The 19,874-nt window shown below is 44.5% G+C and overlaps 1 protein-coding gene across 1 annotated transcript in view; it reads right to left on the reverse strand.

Moving 5' to 3' along the window:
- wdr62 (WD repeat domain 62) overlaps nt 1–19,874 on the reverse strand; it is a 61,231-nt gene that overhangs the window by 11,796 nt on the left and 29,561 nt on the right. The window contains exons 16-25 of the mRNA XM_014215449.3: nt 17,027–17,102; nt 16,807–16,918; nt 16,175–16,238; nt 15,943–16,068; nt 11,851–11,954; nt 11,553–11,620; nt 8,383–8,727; nt 8,112–8,242; nt 3,646–3,758; nt 771–893 (exon numbers count right to left, since the gene is read on the reverse strand). Coding sequence (XP_014070924.2) covers nt 771–893; nt 3,646–3,758; nt 8,112–8,242; nt 8,383–8,727; nt 11,553–11,620; nt 11,851–11,954; nt 15,943–16,068; nt 16,175–16,238; nt 16,807–16,918; nt 17,027–17,102 — 1,262 coding nt within the window. The remainder of the gene's footprint in view (nt 1–770; nt 894–3,645; nt 3,759–8,111; nt 8,243–8,382; nt 8,728–11,552; nt 11,621–11,850; nt 11,955–15,942; nt 16,069–16,174; nt 16,239–16,806; nt 16,919–17,026; nt 17,103–19,874) is intronic.

Genomic DNA, 19,874 nt, shown 5'->3' on the forward strand with positions numbered 1-19,874 from the left:
CACAACAATAGATGGGTGTTGGTTAAACGGTAGACCCAGGTAGTCACAACAATAGATGAGTGTTGGTTAAACGGTAGATCCAGGTAGTCACAACAATAGATGGGTGTTGGTTAAACGGTAGACCCAGGTAGTCACAACAATAGATGGGTGTTGGTTAAACGGTAGACCCAGGTAGTCACAACAATAGATGGGTGTTGGTTAAACGGTAGATCCAGGTAGTCACAACAATAGATGAGTGTTGGTTAAACGGTAGATCCAGGTAGTCACAACAATAGATGAGTGTTGGTTAAACGGTAGATCCAGGTAGTCACAACAATAGATGGGTGTTGGTTAAACGGTAGATCCAGGTAGTCACAACAATAGATGAGTGTTGGTTAAACGGTAGACCCAGGTAGTCACAACAATAGATGGGTGTTGGTTAAACGGTAGACCCAGGTAGTCACAACAATAGATGGGTGTTGGTTAAACGGTAGACCCAGGTAGTCACAACAATAGATGGGTGTTGGTTAAACGGTAGATCCAGGTAGTCACAACAATAGATGGGTGTTGGTTAAACGGTGACTAATTAACGGAGTGAATTTGGAATGACAGTTCTTCTCTCTATCTGTGAGCGAGGAGCGCTTGGAAAGGATGTGGAACACTTGGGGCAGTTGCGCACCGCTCTGTGAGCGAAGAGAGAGATTTCCGCCCGCGCGACTCACATGCTCTGACCCAGACAAGAGGCTTGTTGCTCATTACGTCATCATCATCATCATCATCATCATCCGTACCCTCGTTGCTCAGGTGGTTGGCCATGGTGTCAAAGTGTTGTCTAAGGAGTGTCTGTGGATCTTCCTCCTCTTCCTCCACTCCAGAACTACCTGTAGAACTCACCTGGCTCAGGGAGTCAGTATCTACAGGGGGAGACAAGAGGAGAGGAGTCAGTATCTACAGGGGGAGACAAGAGGAGAGGAGTCCGTATCTACAGGGGGAGAGGAGAGGAGTCCGTATCTACAGGGGGAGAGGAGAGGAGTCCGTATCTACAGGGGGAGAGGAGAGGAGTCCGTATCTACAGGGGGAGAGGAGAGGAGACCGTATCTACAGGGGGAGAGGAGTCAGTATCTACAGGGGGAGAGGAGTCAGTATCTACAGGGGGAGAGGAGTCAGTATCTACAGGGGGAGAGGAGTCAGTATCTACAGGGGGAGAGGAGTCAGTATCTACAGGGGGAGAGGAGTCAGTATCTACAGGGGGAGAGGAGTCAGTATCTACAGGGGGAGAGGAGTCAGTATCTACAGGGGGAGAGGAGAGGAGTCAGTATCTACAGGGGGAGAGGAGAGGAGTCAGTATCTACAGGGGGAGAGGAGAGGAGTCAGTATCTACAGGGGGAGAGGAGAGGAGTCAGTATCTACAGGGGGAGAGGAGAGGAGTCAGTATCTACAGGGGGAGAGGAGAGGAGTCAGTATCTACAGGGGGAGAGGAGAGGAGTCAGTATCTACAGGGGGAGAGGAGAGGAGTCAGTATCTACAGGGGGAGAGGAGAGGAGTCAGTATCTACAGGGGGAGAGGAGAGGAGTCAGTATCTACAGGGGGAGAGGAGAGGAGTCAGTATCTACAGGGGGAGAGGAGAGGAGTCAGTATCTACAGGGGGAGAGGAGAGGAGTCAGTATCTACAGGGGGAGAGAAGAGGAGAGGAGTCAGTATCTACAGGGGAGAGGAGAGGAGAGGAGTCAGTATCTACAGGGGGAGAGGAGAGGAGTCAGTATCTACAGGGGGAGAGGAGAGGAGTCAGTATCTACAGGGGGAGAGGAGAGGAGTCAGTATCTACAGGGGGAGAGGAGAGGAGTCAGTATCTACAGGGGGAGAGGAGAGGAGTCAGTATCTACAGGGGGAGAGGAGAGGAGTCAGTATCTACAGGGGGAGACAAGAGGAGAGGAGTCAGTATCTACAGGGGGAGACGAGAGGAGAGGAGTCAGTATCTACAGGGGAGACGAGAGGAGAGGAGTCAGTATCTACAGGGGGAGACGAGAGGAGAGGAGTCAGTATCTACAGGGGGAGAGGAGAGGAGTCAGTATCTACAGGGGGAGAGGAGAGGAGAGGAGTCAGTATCTACAGGGGGAGACAAGGCTTATCTTGTCAATGAACAAGTCATTAAAGTAGGTTGGCAATATCAGTGGGTTTTCTGATGAACGAGCCATCTGATTCAATGAATGATGAAGCCGAGTGGGCTTTTTCCTCCAAAAATGTAATTTAAGGTGCTCCAAAGCTTTTTACTATCGTTCATCTTTGTTTCATAGTATAGTTCCTTTCTTTTTAGTAGTAATAGTATTATAGTAGTAGATTACACTATTGGTTAGAGCCTGTAAGTAAGCATTTCACTGTGAGGTCTACCCCTGTTGTGTTCAGAGCACGTGACAAATAAACTTTGATTTGATTAGTGTAGTGGTAGTAACAGTATTATAGTAGTAGTAGTAGTAGTAGTAGTATATTAGTATTATATTAGTGTAGTGGTGTTAGTAGAGTAGTAGTAGAGTAGTGGAAGTAATAGTATTATAGTAGTAGTGTGTACTAGTCTTACCATCCTATGTCTACAGTAGCAGTATTATAGTAGTAGTGTATACTAGTCTTACCATCCTATGGCTACAGTAGCAGTATTATAGTACCGTAAATTCCGGACTATAAGCCGCAATATTTTCCCCAGGCTTTGAACCTCGCGGCTAATATATGGATTGACGCATGTTGGCAATGACGCGGCTAATATATGGATTTTTCCCGCTTTCAATTAAAAAAAACACATTCTGTGACGTGCTCAGTTTTTTGGCGGCATGAAGCTTTTCATTAGACCAATGAAATTGCCGAACGGGTTAAGGTCAAACAACTTTTTTGTTTACTGTTTAGATTAAATCGAGCGCTCTCAAACTTCCCATCATTCTGATTACGGTAGTCATTTTGTCACCCTCATCATGGCAAAGACACGGAGAAATGCATATGATGCAGCTTTCAAGTTGAAGGCGATTGATCTGGCTGTTGGAAAAGGAAATAGAGCTGCTGCACGGGAGCTTGGTCTTAATGAGTCGATGATAAGACGTTGGAAACAGCAGCGTGAGGAATTGACTCAGTGCAAAAAGACAACTAAAGCTTACTGCTAATTTTTATTTTTGTTACAAGCCGTGTTTCGTTAAAGCCTGTGTGAAGTTCATTTGTTTCAATGTACCGGTAGGCACCTGCAGCTTATAGACATGTGCGGCTTATTTATGTTCAAAATAATATATATATTTTTTAATTCAGTGGGTGCAGCTTATATTCAGGTGCGCTTAATAGTCCGGAAATTACGGTAGTAGTGTATACTAGTCTTACCATCCTATGGCTACAGTAGCAGTATTATAGTAGTAGTGTGTACTAGTCTTACCATCCTATGGCTACAGTAGCAGTATTATAGTAGTAGTGTGTACTAGTCCTACCATCCTATGGCTACAGTAGCAGTATTATAGTAGTAGTGTATACTAGTCTTACCATCCTATGGCTACAGTAGCAGTATTATAGTAGTAGTGTGTACTAGTCTTACCATCCTATGGCTACAGTAGCAGTATTATAGTAGTAGTGTGTACTAGTCCTACCATCCTATGGCTACAGTAGCAGTATTATAGTAGTAGTGTATACTAGTCCTACCATCCTGGGGTTGGTCCTGGCACTCTGCAGAGCCAACACAACAGGCGCTGTCTGGACTCAGCTCGTTCTCTCCTCCCCAGCCCTGCTGCTGCTGATGCTGTTGGCCAAACTCACTGCGCGCCCACACACACACACACACACACACGCACACACACACGGCATGCGTGCATACATTTTTGAACATATCAGTGTTGAAGCCACTATCCTGGCATTGCAAGCACCATGCTCTACCAAGTTAGCTACAGAGGACAACCATATACAGCTCTGGAAAAATTCATTTCATCACCGATCCTCCACCAAATTTCACAGTGGCTGCAAGACACAGATTTGTCTTTGTGAAGGACGGCATGAATCAAGCCACGTACAAGGTTGTCCTGGAAGAAAACTTGCTTCCTTCTGCTCTGACAACGTTCCTCAATTCTGAGGATTATTTTTTTCCCCAGCAGGACAATGCTCCATGCTACACAGCCAGGTCAATCAAGGTGTGGATGGAGGACCACCAGATCAAGACCCTGTCATGGTCGGCCCAATCTCCAGACCTGAACCCCATTGTAGCTGAGGACCACCAGATCAAGACCCTGTCATGGCCAGCCCAATCTCCAGACCTGAACCCCATTGTAGCTGAGGACCACCAGATCAAGACCCTGTCATGGTCAGCCCAATCTCCAGACCTGAACCCCATTGTAGCTGGAGGACCACCAGATCAAGACCCTGTCATGGTCAGCCCAATCTCCAGACCTGAACCCCATTGTAGCTGGAGGACCACCAGATCAAGACCCTGTCATGGCCGGCCCAATCTCCAGACCTGAACCCCATTGTAGCTGAGGACCACCAGATCAAGACCCTGTCATGGCCGGCCCAATCTCCAGACCTGAACCCCATTGTAGCTGAGGACCACCAGATCAAGACCCTGTCATGGCCGGCCCAATCTCCAGACCTGAACCCCATTGTAGCTGAGGACCACCAGATCAAGACCCTGTCATGGCCGGCCCAATCTCCAGACCTGAACCCCATTGTAGCTGAGGACCACCAGATCAAGACCCTGTCATGGCCGGCCCAATCTCCAGACCTGAACCCCATTGTAGCTGGAGGACCACCAGATCAAGACCCTGTCATGGCCAGCCCAATCTCCAGACCTGAACCCCATTGTAGCTGAGGACCACCAGATCAAGACCCTGTCATGGTCGGCCCAATCTCCAGACCTGAACCCCATTGAAAACCTCTGGAATGTGATCAAGAGGAAGATGGATGGTCACAAGCCATCAAACAAAGCCAGGAGTGTCATAAAGTCACCTGACATCAATGTGAAAGACTGGTGGAGGGGCATGCCAAGACGCATGAAAGCTGTGATTGAAAATCAGGGTTATTAGACCAGATATTGATTTCTGAACGCTTCTTAAGTTAGAACATTAGTATTTTGGTGTTTAATAAGGAACTTATTTTCCTTTCGTTATTCGAGGTCTGACAACACCTCACCTCTTTTGTTATTTATGACCAGTTGTCATTTTCTGCAAATAAATGCTCCAAATTAGGAGGTCGAACGATTATGCTTTTTCAACGCCGATACCAATTATTGGACGAACAAAAATAGCAGATACCGATTTAAAAAATATATATATATATAAAAAATGAAAAGAAAAAAAAAAATCTGTTGATTATATATATATATATGTAATAATGACAATTACAACACTGAATGAACACTTATTTTAACTTAATAAAATCAATTTAATCTGAAATAATTAATGAAACATGTTCAATTTGGTTTAAATAATTTAAAAACAGTGTTGGAGAAGAAGGTAAAAGTGCAATATGTGCCATGTAAAAAAGCTACTGTTTAAGTGCCTTGCTCAGAACATGAGAACATATGAAAGCTGGTGGTTCCTTTTAACATGAGTCTTCAATATTCCCAGGTAAGAAGTTTTAGGTTGTAGTTATTATAGGACTATTTCTCTCTATACCATTTGTATTTCATATACCTTTGACTATTGGATGTTCTTATAGTTACTTTAGTATTGCCATTCTAATCTCGGGAGTTGATAGGCTTGAAGTCATGCTTGAAGCACAGCGAAGAGCTGCTGGCAAACGCAGGAAAGTGCTGTTTGAATGAATGCTTACGAGCCTGCTGCTGCCTACCACCGCTCAGTCAGACTGCTCTATCAAATATCAAATCATAGACTTAATTATAATATAATAAACACACAGAAACATGAGCCTTAGGTCATTAATATGGTCGAATCCGGAAACTATCATTTCGAAAAAACAAAACGTTTATTCTTTCAGTGAAATACGGAACCGTTCCGTATTTTATCTAACGGGTGGCATCCCTAAGTCTAAATATTGCTGTTACAGTGTACAAGGAAGGAAGAAATGGTTCCGGAAGAAATGGTTAGGAAGAAATGGTCTTCAAACAGTTCACAACGAGCCAGGCGGCCCAAACTGCTGCATATACCCCGACTCTGCTTGCACAGAACGCAAGAGAAGTGACATTTTCCCTAGTTGAATTTATTTTATGTTAGCAGGCAATATTAACTAAATATGCAGGTTTAAAAATATATACTAGTGTATTGATTTTAAGAACGTGATAAGGGAATAATATGTTTTAAAGGTAATGATTAAAGAATCCCACCCTGAAACGTAACCAAGTAGTACTTAGTAGTTTATGTAGCATGTATAATGAATAATTCAAGTACTAAACGTAAGTCCCATGAGGTTTAGTAGAGACCCGGGAGGAAGAGAAATGTGCGTGTGCGCCTAAGAAAATATCGAGAACAATTAGACTGTGTTTGACCCGACCTAGCGAGAGCTTTGAGAAACTTATGAGAGGGCAGGGAGTGACCCTCAAGGTTCCTCTAATCTCAGGGGAATAGAACAGCGTTGGGTAGTGACAAACAGTGGTGAGAACTCTGGGGAGGGATACATCCCACCTACTGTTCGTGTGTACGCATGTGCGTAGGATATCTACGGTTTGTGTGGAGGTATGTGCGTAAGGAAGAAGCAAGTTATAAAATGAATTGTCTCTGTATAATGGAGTTCAGAACGTTCTCTGAATAAACTGTACGAACATTTTGCTGAAAGCTGAGTCTATGACTAAATATTATTAAACCCAGTGTCTTACAAACCTTGGGGATTTTAGTCAAAGCATATTGATTGTTAGTTATTATCAATCACTGCCATCAGAAGGTTCTACAATGTCACGGATTTCCTCATCGTCTGATTCGTCAGAGAGAGTCAGGATGGCACGATCGTCCTCCAGATAGTAGTCCATCACAACTTTTTTCCCACTGATCTTTGTTGATAACGCTTGGTATTAAATTCAGGGCAGCAATGTTGACAGCAGTAGTAACACCTTTTCAGTTCATCATGATATCTTTCAAAAAAGCTGTGTTAGTAAAGATAATCTATACATACTGAGCAGCTCGTGTTATAGACGGAAGCGTGCTACATGACAGACCAATCAGAACTCATCTTCCGGGCATGTCCAGCCCACTCATTATCTCAGCCAATCATAACTTTTTCCATGGCTAAACCAACTAGGCTCATAATTTAATTCACATCTATGATTGGATACATGTTTGTTAATAAGGTACATGAAATTTCACATGTTACAGAAGGCATTGATGTTTAGGGTTAGGTACATTGGTGTAACGACAGCGATTTTTTTTTTGTCGCGAATGCGCTTGTTAAATCCTCACCACCCGTTTGGCGAAGTCGAAGTAGGCTGTGATTCAATGATAAATTAACAGGCACCGCATTGATTATATGTAACGCAGGACAAGCTAGTTAAACTAGTAATATCGTCAACCATGTGTAGTTAACTAGTGATTATGTGAAGATTGATAGTTTTTTGTAAGATAAGTTTAATGCTAGCTAGCAACTTACTTTGGCTCCTTGCGGCACTCGCGTAACAGGTAGTCAGCCTGCCACGCAGTCTCCTCGTGGAGTGCAATGTAATCGGCCATAATCGGTGTCCAAAAATGGAGATTACCGATTGTTATGAAAAATTGAAATCGGCCCTAATTAAAATCGGCCATGCCGGTCAACCTCTTCTCTAAATGACAAAATGTTTGTTTAGAATTTGGGAGAAATGTTGTCAGTAGTTTATAGAATAAAACAAAAATGTTAATATTAACCAAAAACATACCTATATAAAAGACAAAACAGAGAAACTGATCATTTTGCAGCGGTCTCTTAATATTTTCCAGAGCTGTATACACACACACACACACACACACACACACACACACACACACACACACACACACACACACACACACACACACACACACACACACACACACACACACACACACACACACACACACACACACACACACACACACACACACACACACACACACACACACACACACCTATAACCTCATACACAAAGCGTCCCCACATCCAACTCATTTTGAGAGAACCAGTAACTAGATGTCCAACCACACAGATCCACTCTGACTCACCCCTCTCCTCCTCCAGTGGACAGTGTGGTGCTGTTAGCCGGGTAAAGAATGTAACTACTGAGGGCTGGACCAAACATGTCGTCACTGTCCGGTAGGGCCAGGAACCCAGGCCTCTGAAGAGACCCAGAACCCTAAAACAATAACAAATATGTCAATGTGTTGTTTGTCTGGACTGACTGACAATATGGAACCATCGACATACCACGTTTGAGCAATTCTTTTTTAATACAAAAATATGATTTTTTGAGTGAAGTATCTCTTTAAAACAGACCTGGTCGTCGTCGTCGTCCTCCACCACATCTTCCTCCTCCTCCTCCACCACTTCGTCGTCCTCCACCGCCACCACATCTTCCTCCTCTTCATCCTCCTCTCCAAGCAGGCTGTCCAAGCTCTGAGGGTGGAAGTGTGGATCTTCTTCCTCCTCATCTTCCTCCTCCTCCTCCTCTCCTGGTCCCTCTGCTCTGCGGGGGGTGGGGGAGAGAGGGCGCTGCAGGCTGTGTGTCTCCAGGACAGAGCGGATAGCCAGGGGGTTGAGATGCTCTGCCCAGCGCCCGCGTGGCTGGAGGTGTGGTGGCTGTTGCTCGCCGGGGAGAGCGATGGTGCCTGCCGCAGGACCCTGACATAACAGCGAGACCGTCACAAAAAAAAAAGGCTCTGTTAAAGGACACAATTCCAACATAGCCAGAGAGGAAACATGCGACCATCAGAGTGAGGGAACTGCCACAAGACTGAGTCACAACGCTTTAACATACAGCTAAGTGCCTTCAGAAGGTATTCAAACCCCTCTACTTAACATACAGCAGAATGCTAAGTTACATAGGTATTCAAACCCCTGAGTCAATACATGTTTGAAACACCTTTGGCAGCGATTACAGCTGTGAGTCTTTCTTGGTAAGTCTATAAAGCCTCGTTCACACCGCAGACAAAATTTGTTTTTGAAATACGTTTTTGGAATATTGACTGTCCAAACAGCAAGTTACATGTGACCAAATCGGATGTGTGCGTTCAGACAGCAGTCATTTACTAACAAGACTAGTTGTTATAGTAACAACGGGTACGTGTGCAGCGGTGTAGGCTGATTGGTGGTGGTGGTGCTGCATGTCCTTATGTAACAAGCTAAGGTGACAACAATGCCTGCCATGGACACGTCTTCAGTTTTCAATGTTCGAAATCATATAGTGCAAAAAACACTTTTAAAGCCTCAAAAGGATAAGACAATTCAACTGTTGTTACGAGTCCTTTCCGGCTAGCCACAACAGTCACTTTGCTAGCTAGCTCTTAAGCTTTCTGACACACACACACACTCAGTAATTTCTTTGTAAACAATTAACAAGCTAGTTAGCTAACATACCACGTGTTCCTGTCAATAGAGTAGCTAGCAAGAAACAAGTTGTGCTGAATAACAGTCTTAAAAAAAAATACAAAAAAAAAAAATCAGATTTGACCGATCAGACAAGTCACAGATTCTGACACCTATAAAGGTGGTTTGAAATGTGGCTTGAATTATCAGATTCCATGTGCTTTTTGGCTGTTCAGACTGCAAGAAAAAGGATTGATATGCAAATCAATAGGATTGGAGACAGTTCAAACTGCCAATGTGAACGCGGCTAAAGGGCACTGAACACCTTGATTGTACATTTGCCCGTTGTTTTTTTCTAAATTCTTCAAGCTCTGTCAAATTGGTTGTTGATCATTGCTAGACAACCATTTTAAAGTTTTGCCATAGATTTTCATGCAGCTTTATACTGAACAAAAATGTAAATGCAACAATTTCAAAAGATTTTTTTTTAAATTAAAGTTCATTCAAATAAATAAATTAGGACCTTGTCCTCATCTATGGATTTCGCATGACTGGGCAGGGGTGCATCCATGGGTGGGCATAGGCCCACCAAATTAGCAGCCAGGCCCAACCAATCGGAATGAGTTTTCCCCCCCACATAGGGGCTGTATTAAAACACAGAAATACTTCTCAGCACCCCCCTGCTTTTTGTGCGTATGGAACATTTCTGGGATTTAAAAAAATTGTAGCTGTTGAAACTTGGGTACAACACTTTACATGTTGCGTTTATATTTTTGTTCGCCAAGTCAAAACTGTAACTCGGCCACTCAGGAACATTCACTGTCTTCTTGGTAAGCAACTCCAGTGTAGATTTTGCCTTGCGTTTTAGGTTATTGTTCTGCTGAAAGGTGAATTCATCTCCCAGTGTCTGGTGGAAAGCATTATTTGCAGTTTTACTTGGTACAGGCTTCCTTTTCACTCTGTCAATTAGGTTCGTATTGTGGAATTACTACAATGCTGTTGATCGATCATCAGTTTTCTCCTATCACAGCCAATAAACTCTGTTTTATAGTCAACATTGGCCTCATGGTGAAATCCCTGAGCAGTTTCCTTCCTCTCCGGCAACTGAGTTAGGAAGGACGCCTGTATCTTTGTAGTGACTGGGTGTATTGATGCGCCATCCAAAGTGTAATTAATAACTTCACCATGCTCAAAGGGATATTCAATGTGCTTTTTTTAATTCTTACCCATCTACCAATAGGTGCCATTCTTTCAAGGTATTGGAAAACCTCCCTGGTCTTTGTGGTTGAAATTCACTGCTGGACTGTGTGGCGAGGTAGTCATTCAAAAATCATGTTAAACACTATTGCACACAGAGTACATGCAGTTTATCATGTGACTTGTTAAGCAAATCTTTACCCCTGAAATTAATTTAGGCTTGCCATAACAAAGGTGTTGAATACTTATCGACTCAAGATATTTCAGCTTTTCATTTTTATGTTAAATTTGTACAAACTTTTGGAAAATAGAATTCCACTGACTTTATGGGGTATTGTGTCAAGGCCAGTGACATTTTTGTTGTTGTTGAAAGTTAATAATAAAAAATTCAGGCTGTAACAACAAAATGTGGGGGGGGTGAAGGGGTGAGAATACTTTCTGAAGGCACCAGCTGGTGCTTAGTTCTAAAAGTTTACATTATGTGTCTTAATTTTTATTTTACCTGTATTTAACTAGGTAAGTCATTGTAAATTCTTATTTACAATGACGGCCTAGGAACAGTGGGTTAAACTGCCTTGTTCAGGGGCAGAACGACAGATTTTTACCTTGTCAGCTCGTGGATTCGATCTTGGAACCTTTCGGTTACTAGTCCAACGCTCTAACCGCCAGGCTACCTGCCGCCCCCAGGCTAGTATTAATCTTATCCAGGCTAGTATTAATCTTATCCAGGCTCGTATTAAGACAATTCCCAGAGACATTGGTCCATCAGGGCTATTCAATTCCGGACATGGAAGGCCGAAAACATTTCAAGTTTTTGTTTCTACTGGTAGTTAATTGAATTAGTCCCTGATTAGAAGGAGAGGATGAAACCCAGAAGTGTGTCAGCCCTCCAGGACAGGAGTTGGGCAGCCCTGATATAGACTATATGGTTCCGATTGACTCACCAGTTTCCTGGCCCACATGGGCAGTTTGCCGTTGGTCTGTGGAACCATGGGGTCTAGAGCAAGGAAGTCTGGAGGAGAGACATTGACGTTAAAACATCGATGAAGCCAAAGTCTGTTGCAAATTCCAACAATGTCCCTTTCTCTGAGCATGTGGCATGGCGAATCGTTGTTAAAAAAAAAAAATAAATAAATAAATAAAATAAAAAAATTAAATAAATAAAAAATAAATAAAAAAATGACAAATTGAATTTAATTCCACACTCTTACGTAATCTCTGCGTTAATACGAGTGGTCTCACCATGAGTGATGTCACATCTAGCAGGAGTCCTTTGATCATCTTCCTCCTCTTCCTCTCCTGCCTGGGGGAGTTGGCCCAACGGCACAGTGATGAAGGTCTCTCTCCTGGACAAAGAGAACAGAGACACCTCACACAGAGACACCTCCACACAGAGACACCTCCACACAGAGACACCTCCACACAGAGACACCTCCACACAGAGACACCTCCACACAGAGACACCTCCACACAGAGACACCTTAGTGTTCTCTCTGTTATTATCTATGCATTGACTCTGTACCGTAACACCCTGTATATAGCCTCCACATTGACTCTGTACCGTAACACCCTGTATATAGCCTCCACATTGACTCTGTACTGGTACCCCCCTGTATATAGCCTCCACATTGACTCTGTACTGGTACCCCCTGTATATAGCCTACACATTGACTCTGTACCGTAACACCCTGTATATAGCCTCCACATTGACTCTGTACCGTAACACCCTGTATATAGCCTCCACATTGACTCTGTACCGTAACACCCTGTATATAGCCTCCACATTGACTCTGTACCGTAACACCCTGTATATAGCCTCCACATTGACTCTGTACCGTAACACCCTGTATATAGCCTCCACATTGACTCTGTACCGTAACACCCTGTATATAGCCTCCACATTGACTCTGTACCGTAACACCCTGTATATAGCCTCCACATTGACTCTGTACTGGTACCCCCCTGTATATAGCCTCCACATTGACTCTGTACTGGTACCCCCTGTATATAGCCTACACATTGACTCTCTACCGTAACACCCTGTATATAGCCTCCACATTGACTCTCTACCGTAACACCCTGTATATAGCCTCCACATTGACTCTGTACTGGTACCCCCTGTATATAGCCTCCACATTGACTCTCTACCGTAACACCCTGTATATAGCCTCCACATTGACTCTGTACCATAACACCCTGTATATAGCCTCCACATTGACTCTGTACCGTAACACCCTGTATATAGCCTCCACATTGACTCTGTACCGTAACACCCTGTATATAGCCTCCACATTGACTCTGTACCGTAACACCCTGTATATAGCCTCGCTACTGTTATTTACTGCTGTTCTTTAATTATTTGTTATTCTTCTCATTTTTTTTTGGGGGGGGGGGGGGGGTATTTTCTTAAAACTCCATTGTTGGTTAAGGGCTTGTAAGTAAGCATTTCACTGTTAAGGTCTACACCTGTTGTATTCGGCGCATGTCACTCATAAAACGTGATTTGATTTCTAAATAGAGCAGTGCCTTCACTAGACCTGACGATGACTGATTGAATCAGACAAGGCCACAGAAAGGAACACATCAGCATTAGTTCTCAGCTCTGGTCTGAAGTAATAGCTAGAGGGAATTAACAGACTGAAGGGGCTGTCCATGTATAAGTCAACACTAGGGCCAGGAGTTTTTCCGACCCTAGTGAACCGCCTGGGAAATGCTCCTGGTACCCTAGTGAACCGTCTGGGAAATGCTCCTGGTCCCCTAGTGAACCGCCTGGGAAATACTCCTGGTCCCCTAGTGAACCGTCTGGGAAATGCTCCTGGTCCCCTAGTGAACCGCCTGGGAAATGCTCCTGGTCCCCTAGTGAACCGCCTGGGAAATACTCCTGGTCCCCTAGTGAACCGTCTGGGAAATGCTCCTGTCCCCTAGTGAACCGTCTAGGAAATGCTCCTGGTCCCCTAGTGAACCGCCTGGGAAATACTCCTGGTCCCCTAGTGAACCGTCTGGGAAATGCTCCTGGTCCCCTAGTGAACCGCCTGGGAAATGCTCCTGGTCCCCTAGTGAACCGCCTGGGAAATACTCCTGGTCCCCTAGTGAACCGTCTGGGAAATGCTCCTGGTCCCCTAGTGAACCGCCTGGGAAATACTCCTGGTCCCCTAGTCAACGGTCTAGGAAATGCTCCTGTCCCCTAGTGAAAGGTTGGCGTGACAAAACATTAAAAATAACAAGAACAATATTGAGTTGCGCGCTTATGCCTGCCCATACCATAACCCCACCGCCACCATGGGGTGTTCACAACGTTGACATCAGAAAAATCGCTCTGCGGTTGTGAGGCCAGTTGGAAGAAACTGACAAATTCTCAAAAACGACGTTGGAAGAGGCTTAAGGTAGATAATTTAATGTTAATTTATCTGGCTACATCTCTGGTGGACATTCCTGCAGTCAGCATGTCAATTGCACTGCTCCCTCAAAACTTGAGACATCTTTGGAATTGTGATGCGTGACAAAACCGCACATTTTAGAGCGGCCTTTATTGTCCCCAGCACAAGGTGCACCTGTGTAATGACCATGCTGTTTAAATCAGCTTCTTGATATGCCACACCTGTCAGGTGGATTATCTTTGCAAAGGTAAAATATTCACTAACAGGGATATAAACAAATGTACGCACATTTGAGAGAAATAAGCTTTTTGTGTGTATGGAACATTTCTGGGATCTTTTATTTCAGCTCATGAAACACTTTACATGTTGAGTTTACACAGTTGAAGTCGGAAGTTTACATACACCTTAGCCAAATACATTTAAACTCAGGTTCACACAATTCCTGACATTTAATCCTAGTAAAAATGCCCTGTCTTAGGTCAGTTAGGATCACCACTTTATTTTAAGAATGTGAAATGTCAGAATAATAGTAGAGAGAATGATTTATTTCAGCTTTTATTTCTTTCATCACATTCCCAGTGGGTCAGAAGTTTACATACACTCAATTAGTATTTGGTAGCATTGCCTTTAAATTGTTTAACTTGGGTCAAACGTTTCAGGTAGCCTTCCACAAGCTTCCCACAATAAGTTGGGTGAATTTTGGCCCATTCCTCCTCACAGAGCTGGTGTAACTGAGTCAGGTTTGTAGGTCTCCTTGCTCGCACACACTTTTTCAGTTCTGCCCACAAATTCTCTATAGGACTAAGGTCAGGGCTTTGTGATGGCCGCTCTAATACCTTGACTTTGTTGTCCTAAAGCCATTTTGCCACAACTTTGGAAGTATGCTTGGGGTCATTGTCCATTTGGAAGACCCAGATGCCATCTATTTTGTGAAGTGCACCAGTCCCTCCTGCAGCAAAACACCCCCACAACATGATGCTGCCACCCCCGTGCTTCACGGTTGGGATGGTGTTCTTCAGCTTGCAAGCCTCCCCCTTTTTCCTCCAAATATAACAATGGTCATTATGGCCAAACAGTCCTATTTTTGTTTCATCAGACCAGAGGACATTTCTCCAAAAAGTACGATCTTTGTCCCCATGTGCAGTTGCAAACCGTAGTCTGGCTTTTTTATGGCGGTTTTGGAGCAGTGGCTTCTTCCTTGCTGAGCAGCCTTTCAGGTTATGTCGATATAGGACTCGCTTTACTGTGGATATAGATACTTTTGTACTTGTTTCCTCCAGCATCTTCACAAGGTCCTTTGCTGTTGTTCTGGGATTGAGTTGCACTTTTCGCACCAAAGTACGTTCATCTCTAGGAGACAGAACGCATCTCCTTCCTGAGCGGTATGATGGCTGCATGGTCCCATGGTGTTTATACTTGCGTACTATTGTTTGTACAGATGAACATTGTACCTTCAGGCGTTTGGAAATTGCTCCCAAGGATGAACCAAACTTGCTCTACAATTTTTTTTCCTGAGGTCTTGGCTGATTTCTTTTGATTTTCCCATGATGTCAAGCAAAGAGGCACTGAGTTTGAAGGTAGGCCTTGAAATACATCCACAGGTACACCTCCAATTGACTCAAATTATGTCAATTAGCCTATCAGAAGCTTCTAAAGCCATGACATCATTTTCTGGAATTTTCCAAGCTGTTTAAAGGCAAAGTCAACTTAGTGTATGTAAACTTCTGAACCACTGGAATTGTGATACAGTGAATTATAAGTGAAATAATCTGTCTGTAAACAATTATTGGAAAAATGACTTGTGTCATGCACAAAGTAGATGTCCTCACCGACTTGACAAAACTATAGTTTGTTCACAAGAAATTTGTAAAGTGGTTGTAAAACAAGTTTTACTGACTCCAACCTAAAGTGTATGTAAACTTCCGACTTCGACTGTATTTTAGTTCAGTGTAGATACCTGATAAGTTGCTCCTTGGTGGGAGCTTTGGCAGCCGTCGTTACTCCGGCTGTCCGTTTCCTCTCCGCCAGTCTCTTCCTCATACAGTTAGTCATCTGGGAGTCCAGCCTCCACAGGAACACACAGCTAGACACAGACAAAAAAAAAACCCCGAACACATCTCAAACTGACTGGATCTGGAAACAAGCCCACTGCCTAAAATATATATAGTTTGGCTAAGGAGCATGTTTACCTGTCTCCAGATATGGTGATGAGGTGTCTGCAGTCCTGGCTGAACCTCATACCAGTTACAATCTCTATGGAGACGAAGAGGAGACGGGGCACAGTCAAAGGGAGGAAAGAGACGGGAGGAAGAGGGAGCAAAGAGCCGGGAGGAAGAGGGAGCAAAGAGACGGGAGGAAGAGGGAGCAAAGAGACGGGAGGAAGAGGGAGCAAAGAGACGGGAGGAAGAGGGAGCAAAGAGACGGGAGGAAGAGGGAGCAAAGAGACGGGAGGAAGAGGGAGCAAAGAGACGGGAGGAAGAGGGAGCAAAGAGACGGGAGGAAGAGGGAGCAAAGAGACGGGAGGAAGAGGGAGCAAAGAGACGGGAGGAAGAGGGAGCAAAGAGACGGGAGGAAGAGGGAGCAAAGAGACGGGAGGAAGAGGAGCAAAGAGACGGGAGGAAGAGGAGCAAAGAGACGGGAGGAAGAGGAGCAAAGAGACGGGAGGAAGAGGAGCAAAGAGACGGGAGGAAGAGGGAGCAAAGAGACGGGAGGAAGAGGGAGCAAAGAGACGGGAGGAAGAGGGAGCAAAGAGACGGGAGGAAGAGGGAGCAAAGAGACGGGAGGAAGAGGAGCAAAGAGACGGGAGGAAGAGTAGAGCTACCTGAGTGACCGAACAAGGTGGCCACACACTCTCCTGACTCATAGTCAAAGATACAGATGCTCTTATCAGAGCAGCTTGTTGCTAGGTAGATCCCAGCGGGGTCCATCTGAACCTAGTGGCACACAATGACATCAAACCATGGAATAAGAAACATTGACCTACAGTAGAAAGCTAATTAGACAGGTTGTCCCATTAGTCAAATAGCGATGTCTCCTCTCACCTTCAGCAGGGTTCCGTCGTCACTTGTAGAACCTTTGAAACACTTCTTCATCTTGCCACTCTTCACGTTGTACACTCTACACAGGGGTCAGGGGTCACAGTTAGGCACACTACACAGGGGTCAGGCACTCTACACAAGGGTCAGGGGTCACGGTCAGGCACACTACACAGGGGTCAGGGGTCACAGTTAGGCACACTACACAGGGGTCAGGCACTCTACACAAGGGTCAGGGGTCACGGTCAGGCACACTACACAGGGGTCAGGGGTCACGGTCAGGGACACTACACAGGGGTCAGGGGTCACGGTCAGGGACACTATACAGGGGTCAGGGGTCACGGTCAGGCACACTATACAGGGGTCAGGGTTAGGTACACTCCACACAGGGGTCACAGTCAGGTACAGTCTGCACAGGGGTCACAGTCAGGTACACTCCGCACAGGGGTCAGGCACACTCCGCACAGGGGTCAGGCACACTCCGCACAGGGGTCAGGCACACTCCGCACAGGGGTCAGGCACACGAAGGCCTTAGACCAGGGGTCATCAACTAGATTCAGCTGTGGACTGATTGTTTTCTTGAGCAGACGGTCAGGGGGCTAGTTTGACCGCGAGAAGCTCCAACAGATATAACATGACTAAAACAATCATTTTAAACCTTACTGACATATGTATTCGATCACATACAGAGTGTACAAAAACACCCATTAAGAACACCTGCTCTTTCCATGACAGACTGACCAGGTGAAAGTTATGATCCCTTATTGAGGTCACTTGTTAAATCCACTTCAATCAGTGTAGATGAAGGGGAGGAGACGGGTTAAAGAAGGATTTTTAAGCTTTGAGAGAGCAGACATGGATTGTGTATCAGGGAGTGAATAGGCACGACAAAAGATTGAAGTGCATTTTAACGGGGTATGGTAGTAGGTACCAGGCGCACCGGTTTGATTCAAGAACTACAACGCTGCTGGGTTTTTCCATGCTCAACAGTTTCCCCATGTCACCACCCAAAGGACATCCAGCCAACTAGACAACTGTTGGAGTCACCCTGCGCCAGCATCCCTGTGGAACGCTTTCGACACCTTGTAGAGTCCATGCCCCGACAAATTGAGGCTAATCTGATGGCAAAGGGGGGGTATAAACACAATGTTAGGAAGGTGTTCCTAATGTTTGGTACGTGTGTATATTTCTCTATTAAAAAACATAGGAATACTTTGGAACAGATTTCCAAAATTAAATATCACTTGGAGCTGATTTTCTGGTGTTTTTATTTTAGTCTTTTTTATTCAACCTTTATTTAACTAGGCAAGTTAGTTAAGAACAAATTCTTATTTTCAATGACGGCCTAGGAACAGTGGGTTAACTGCCTTGTCCAGCGGCAGAACGACAGATTTGTACCTTGTCAGCTTGGGGATTCTATCTTGCAACCTTTCGGTCCAACGCTCTAACCACTAGGCTACGCTTCCGCCCCACTTTCACAGTGCATTCATAAAGTATTCAGACCCCTTGACTTTATCCACATTTTGTTACGTTACAGCCTTATTCTAAAATGGATAAAATCGTTTCCCCCTCAATCTACACACACAATACCCCATAATGACAAAGCAAAAACAGTTCATGTTTTTTGCTAATTTACATAAGTATTCAGACCCTTTACTCAGTACTTTGTTGAAGCACCTTTGGCAGCAATTACAGCCTGGAGTCTTCTTGGGTATGACACTACAAACTTGGCAACACCTGTATTTGGGGAGTTTCTCCCATTCTTCTCTGCAGATTCTCTCAAGCTCTGTCATGTTGGATGAGGAGCGTTGTTGCACAGCTATTTTCAGGTCTCTCCAGAGATGTTCAATCGGGTTCAAGTCTGGGCTCTGGCTGGGCCACTCAAGGACATTCAGAGACTTGTCCCGAAGCCATTTGTGCATTGTCTTGGCTGTGTGCTTAGGGTCGTTGTCCTTTTGGCAAACTCCAAGCGAGCTGTCATGTGCCTTTGACCATGGGGTTCTTGGTCACCTCCCTGACCAAGGCCCTTCTCCCCTGATTGCTCAGTTTGGCCGGGCGGCCAGCTCTAGGAAGAGTCTTGGTGGTTCCTAACTTCTTCCATTTAAGACTGATGGAGGTCACTTTGTTCTTGGGGACCTTCAATGCTGCAGAAATGTTTTGTTACCCTTCCCCAGATCTGTGCCTCGACACAATCCTGTCTCGGAGCTCTATAGACAATTCCTTCGACCTCGTGCTTGGTTTTTTCTCTGACATGAACTGTCAACTGTGGGACCTTATATAGATAGGTGTGTGCCTTTCCAAATCATGTCCAATCAGTTGAATTTACCACAGGTGGACTCCAATCAAGTTGTAGAAACATCTCAAAGATGATCAATGGAAACAGGAAGCACCTGAGCTCAATTTGGAGTCTCATAGAGAAGGGTCTGAATACTTACGGAAATAAGTTATGGCGTTTTATATTTTATTGGTAATTGAAGTGCTCTTCCCATTCATCATTCAAATGCATAGCCAACAGAAGGCAGGCTTCATCAGCGCATCACACATCACATTGCTATGAGCTGGAGGTAGTTTCAAAACATATAGCTACTTAATATTGTTCGAAACCTGAACGTTTCACTACATATTATGAGACATGTTTTATCTTGCTTCAAAATAGCCTAGACAAAATCCAACCATATCTGTGGAAACAATTATTTTATAAAGACTTCCATATGCCATTGAAACCAGTAACCTATTGTTTTATACAGACTTATACCATTGAAACCAGTAGTCTATTTCTCTCACGTTCTACTGGTTTTTAAACTTTCTTTCATTGTCAGGTAGCCGACTGATTTGTGCGCATTACTGCACTAAC

Source organism: Salmo salar, chromosome 09, assembly GCF_965601325.2.
Source record: "Salmo salar chromosome 09, fSalSal1, whole genome shotgun sequence".
Classification (NCBI taxonomy): domain Eukaryota; kingdom Metazoa; phylum Chordata; class Actinopteri; order Salmoniformes; family Salmonidae; genus Salmo; species Salmo salar.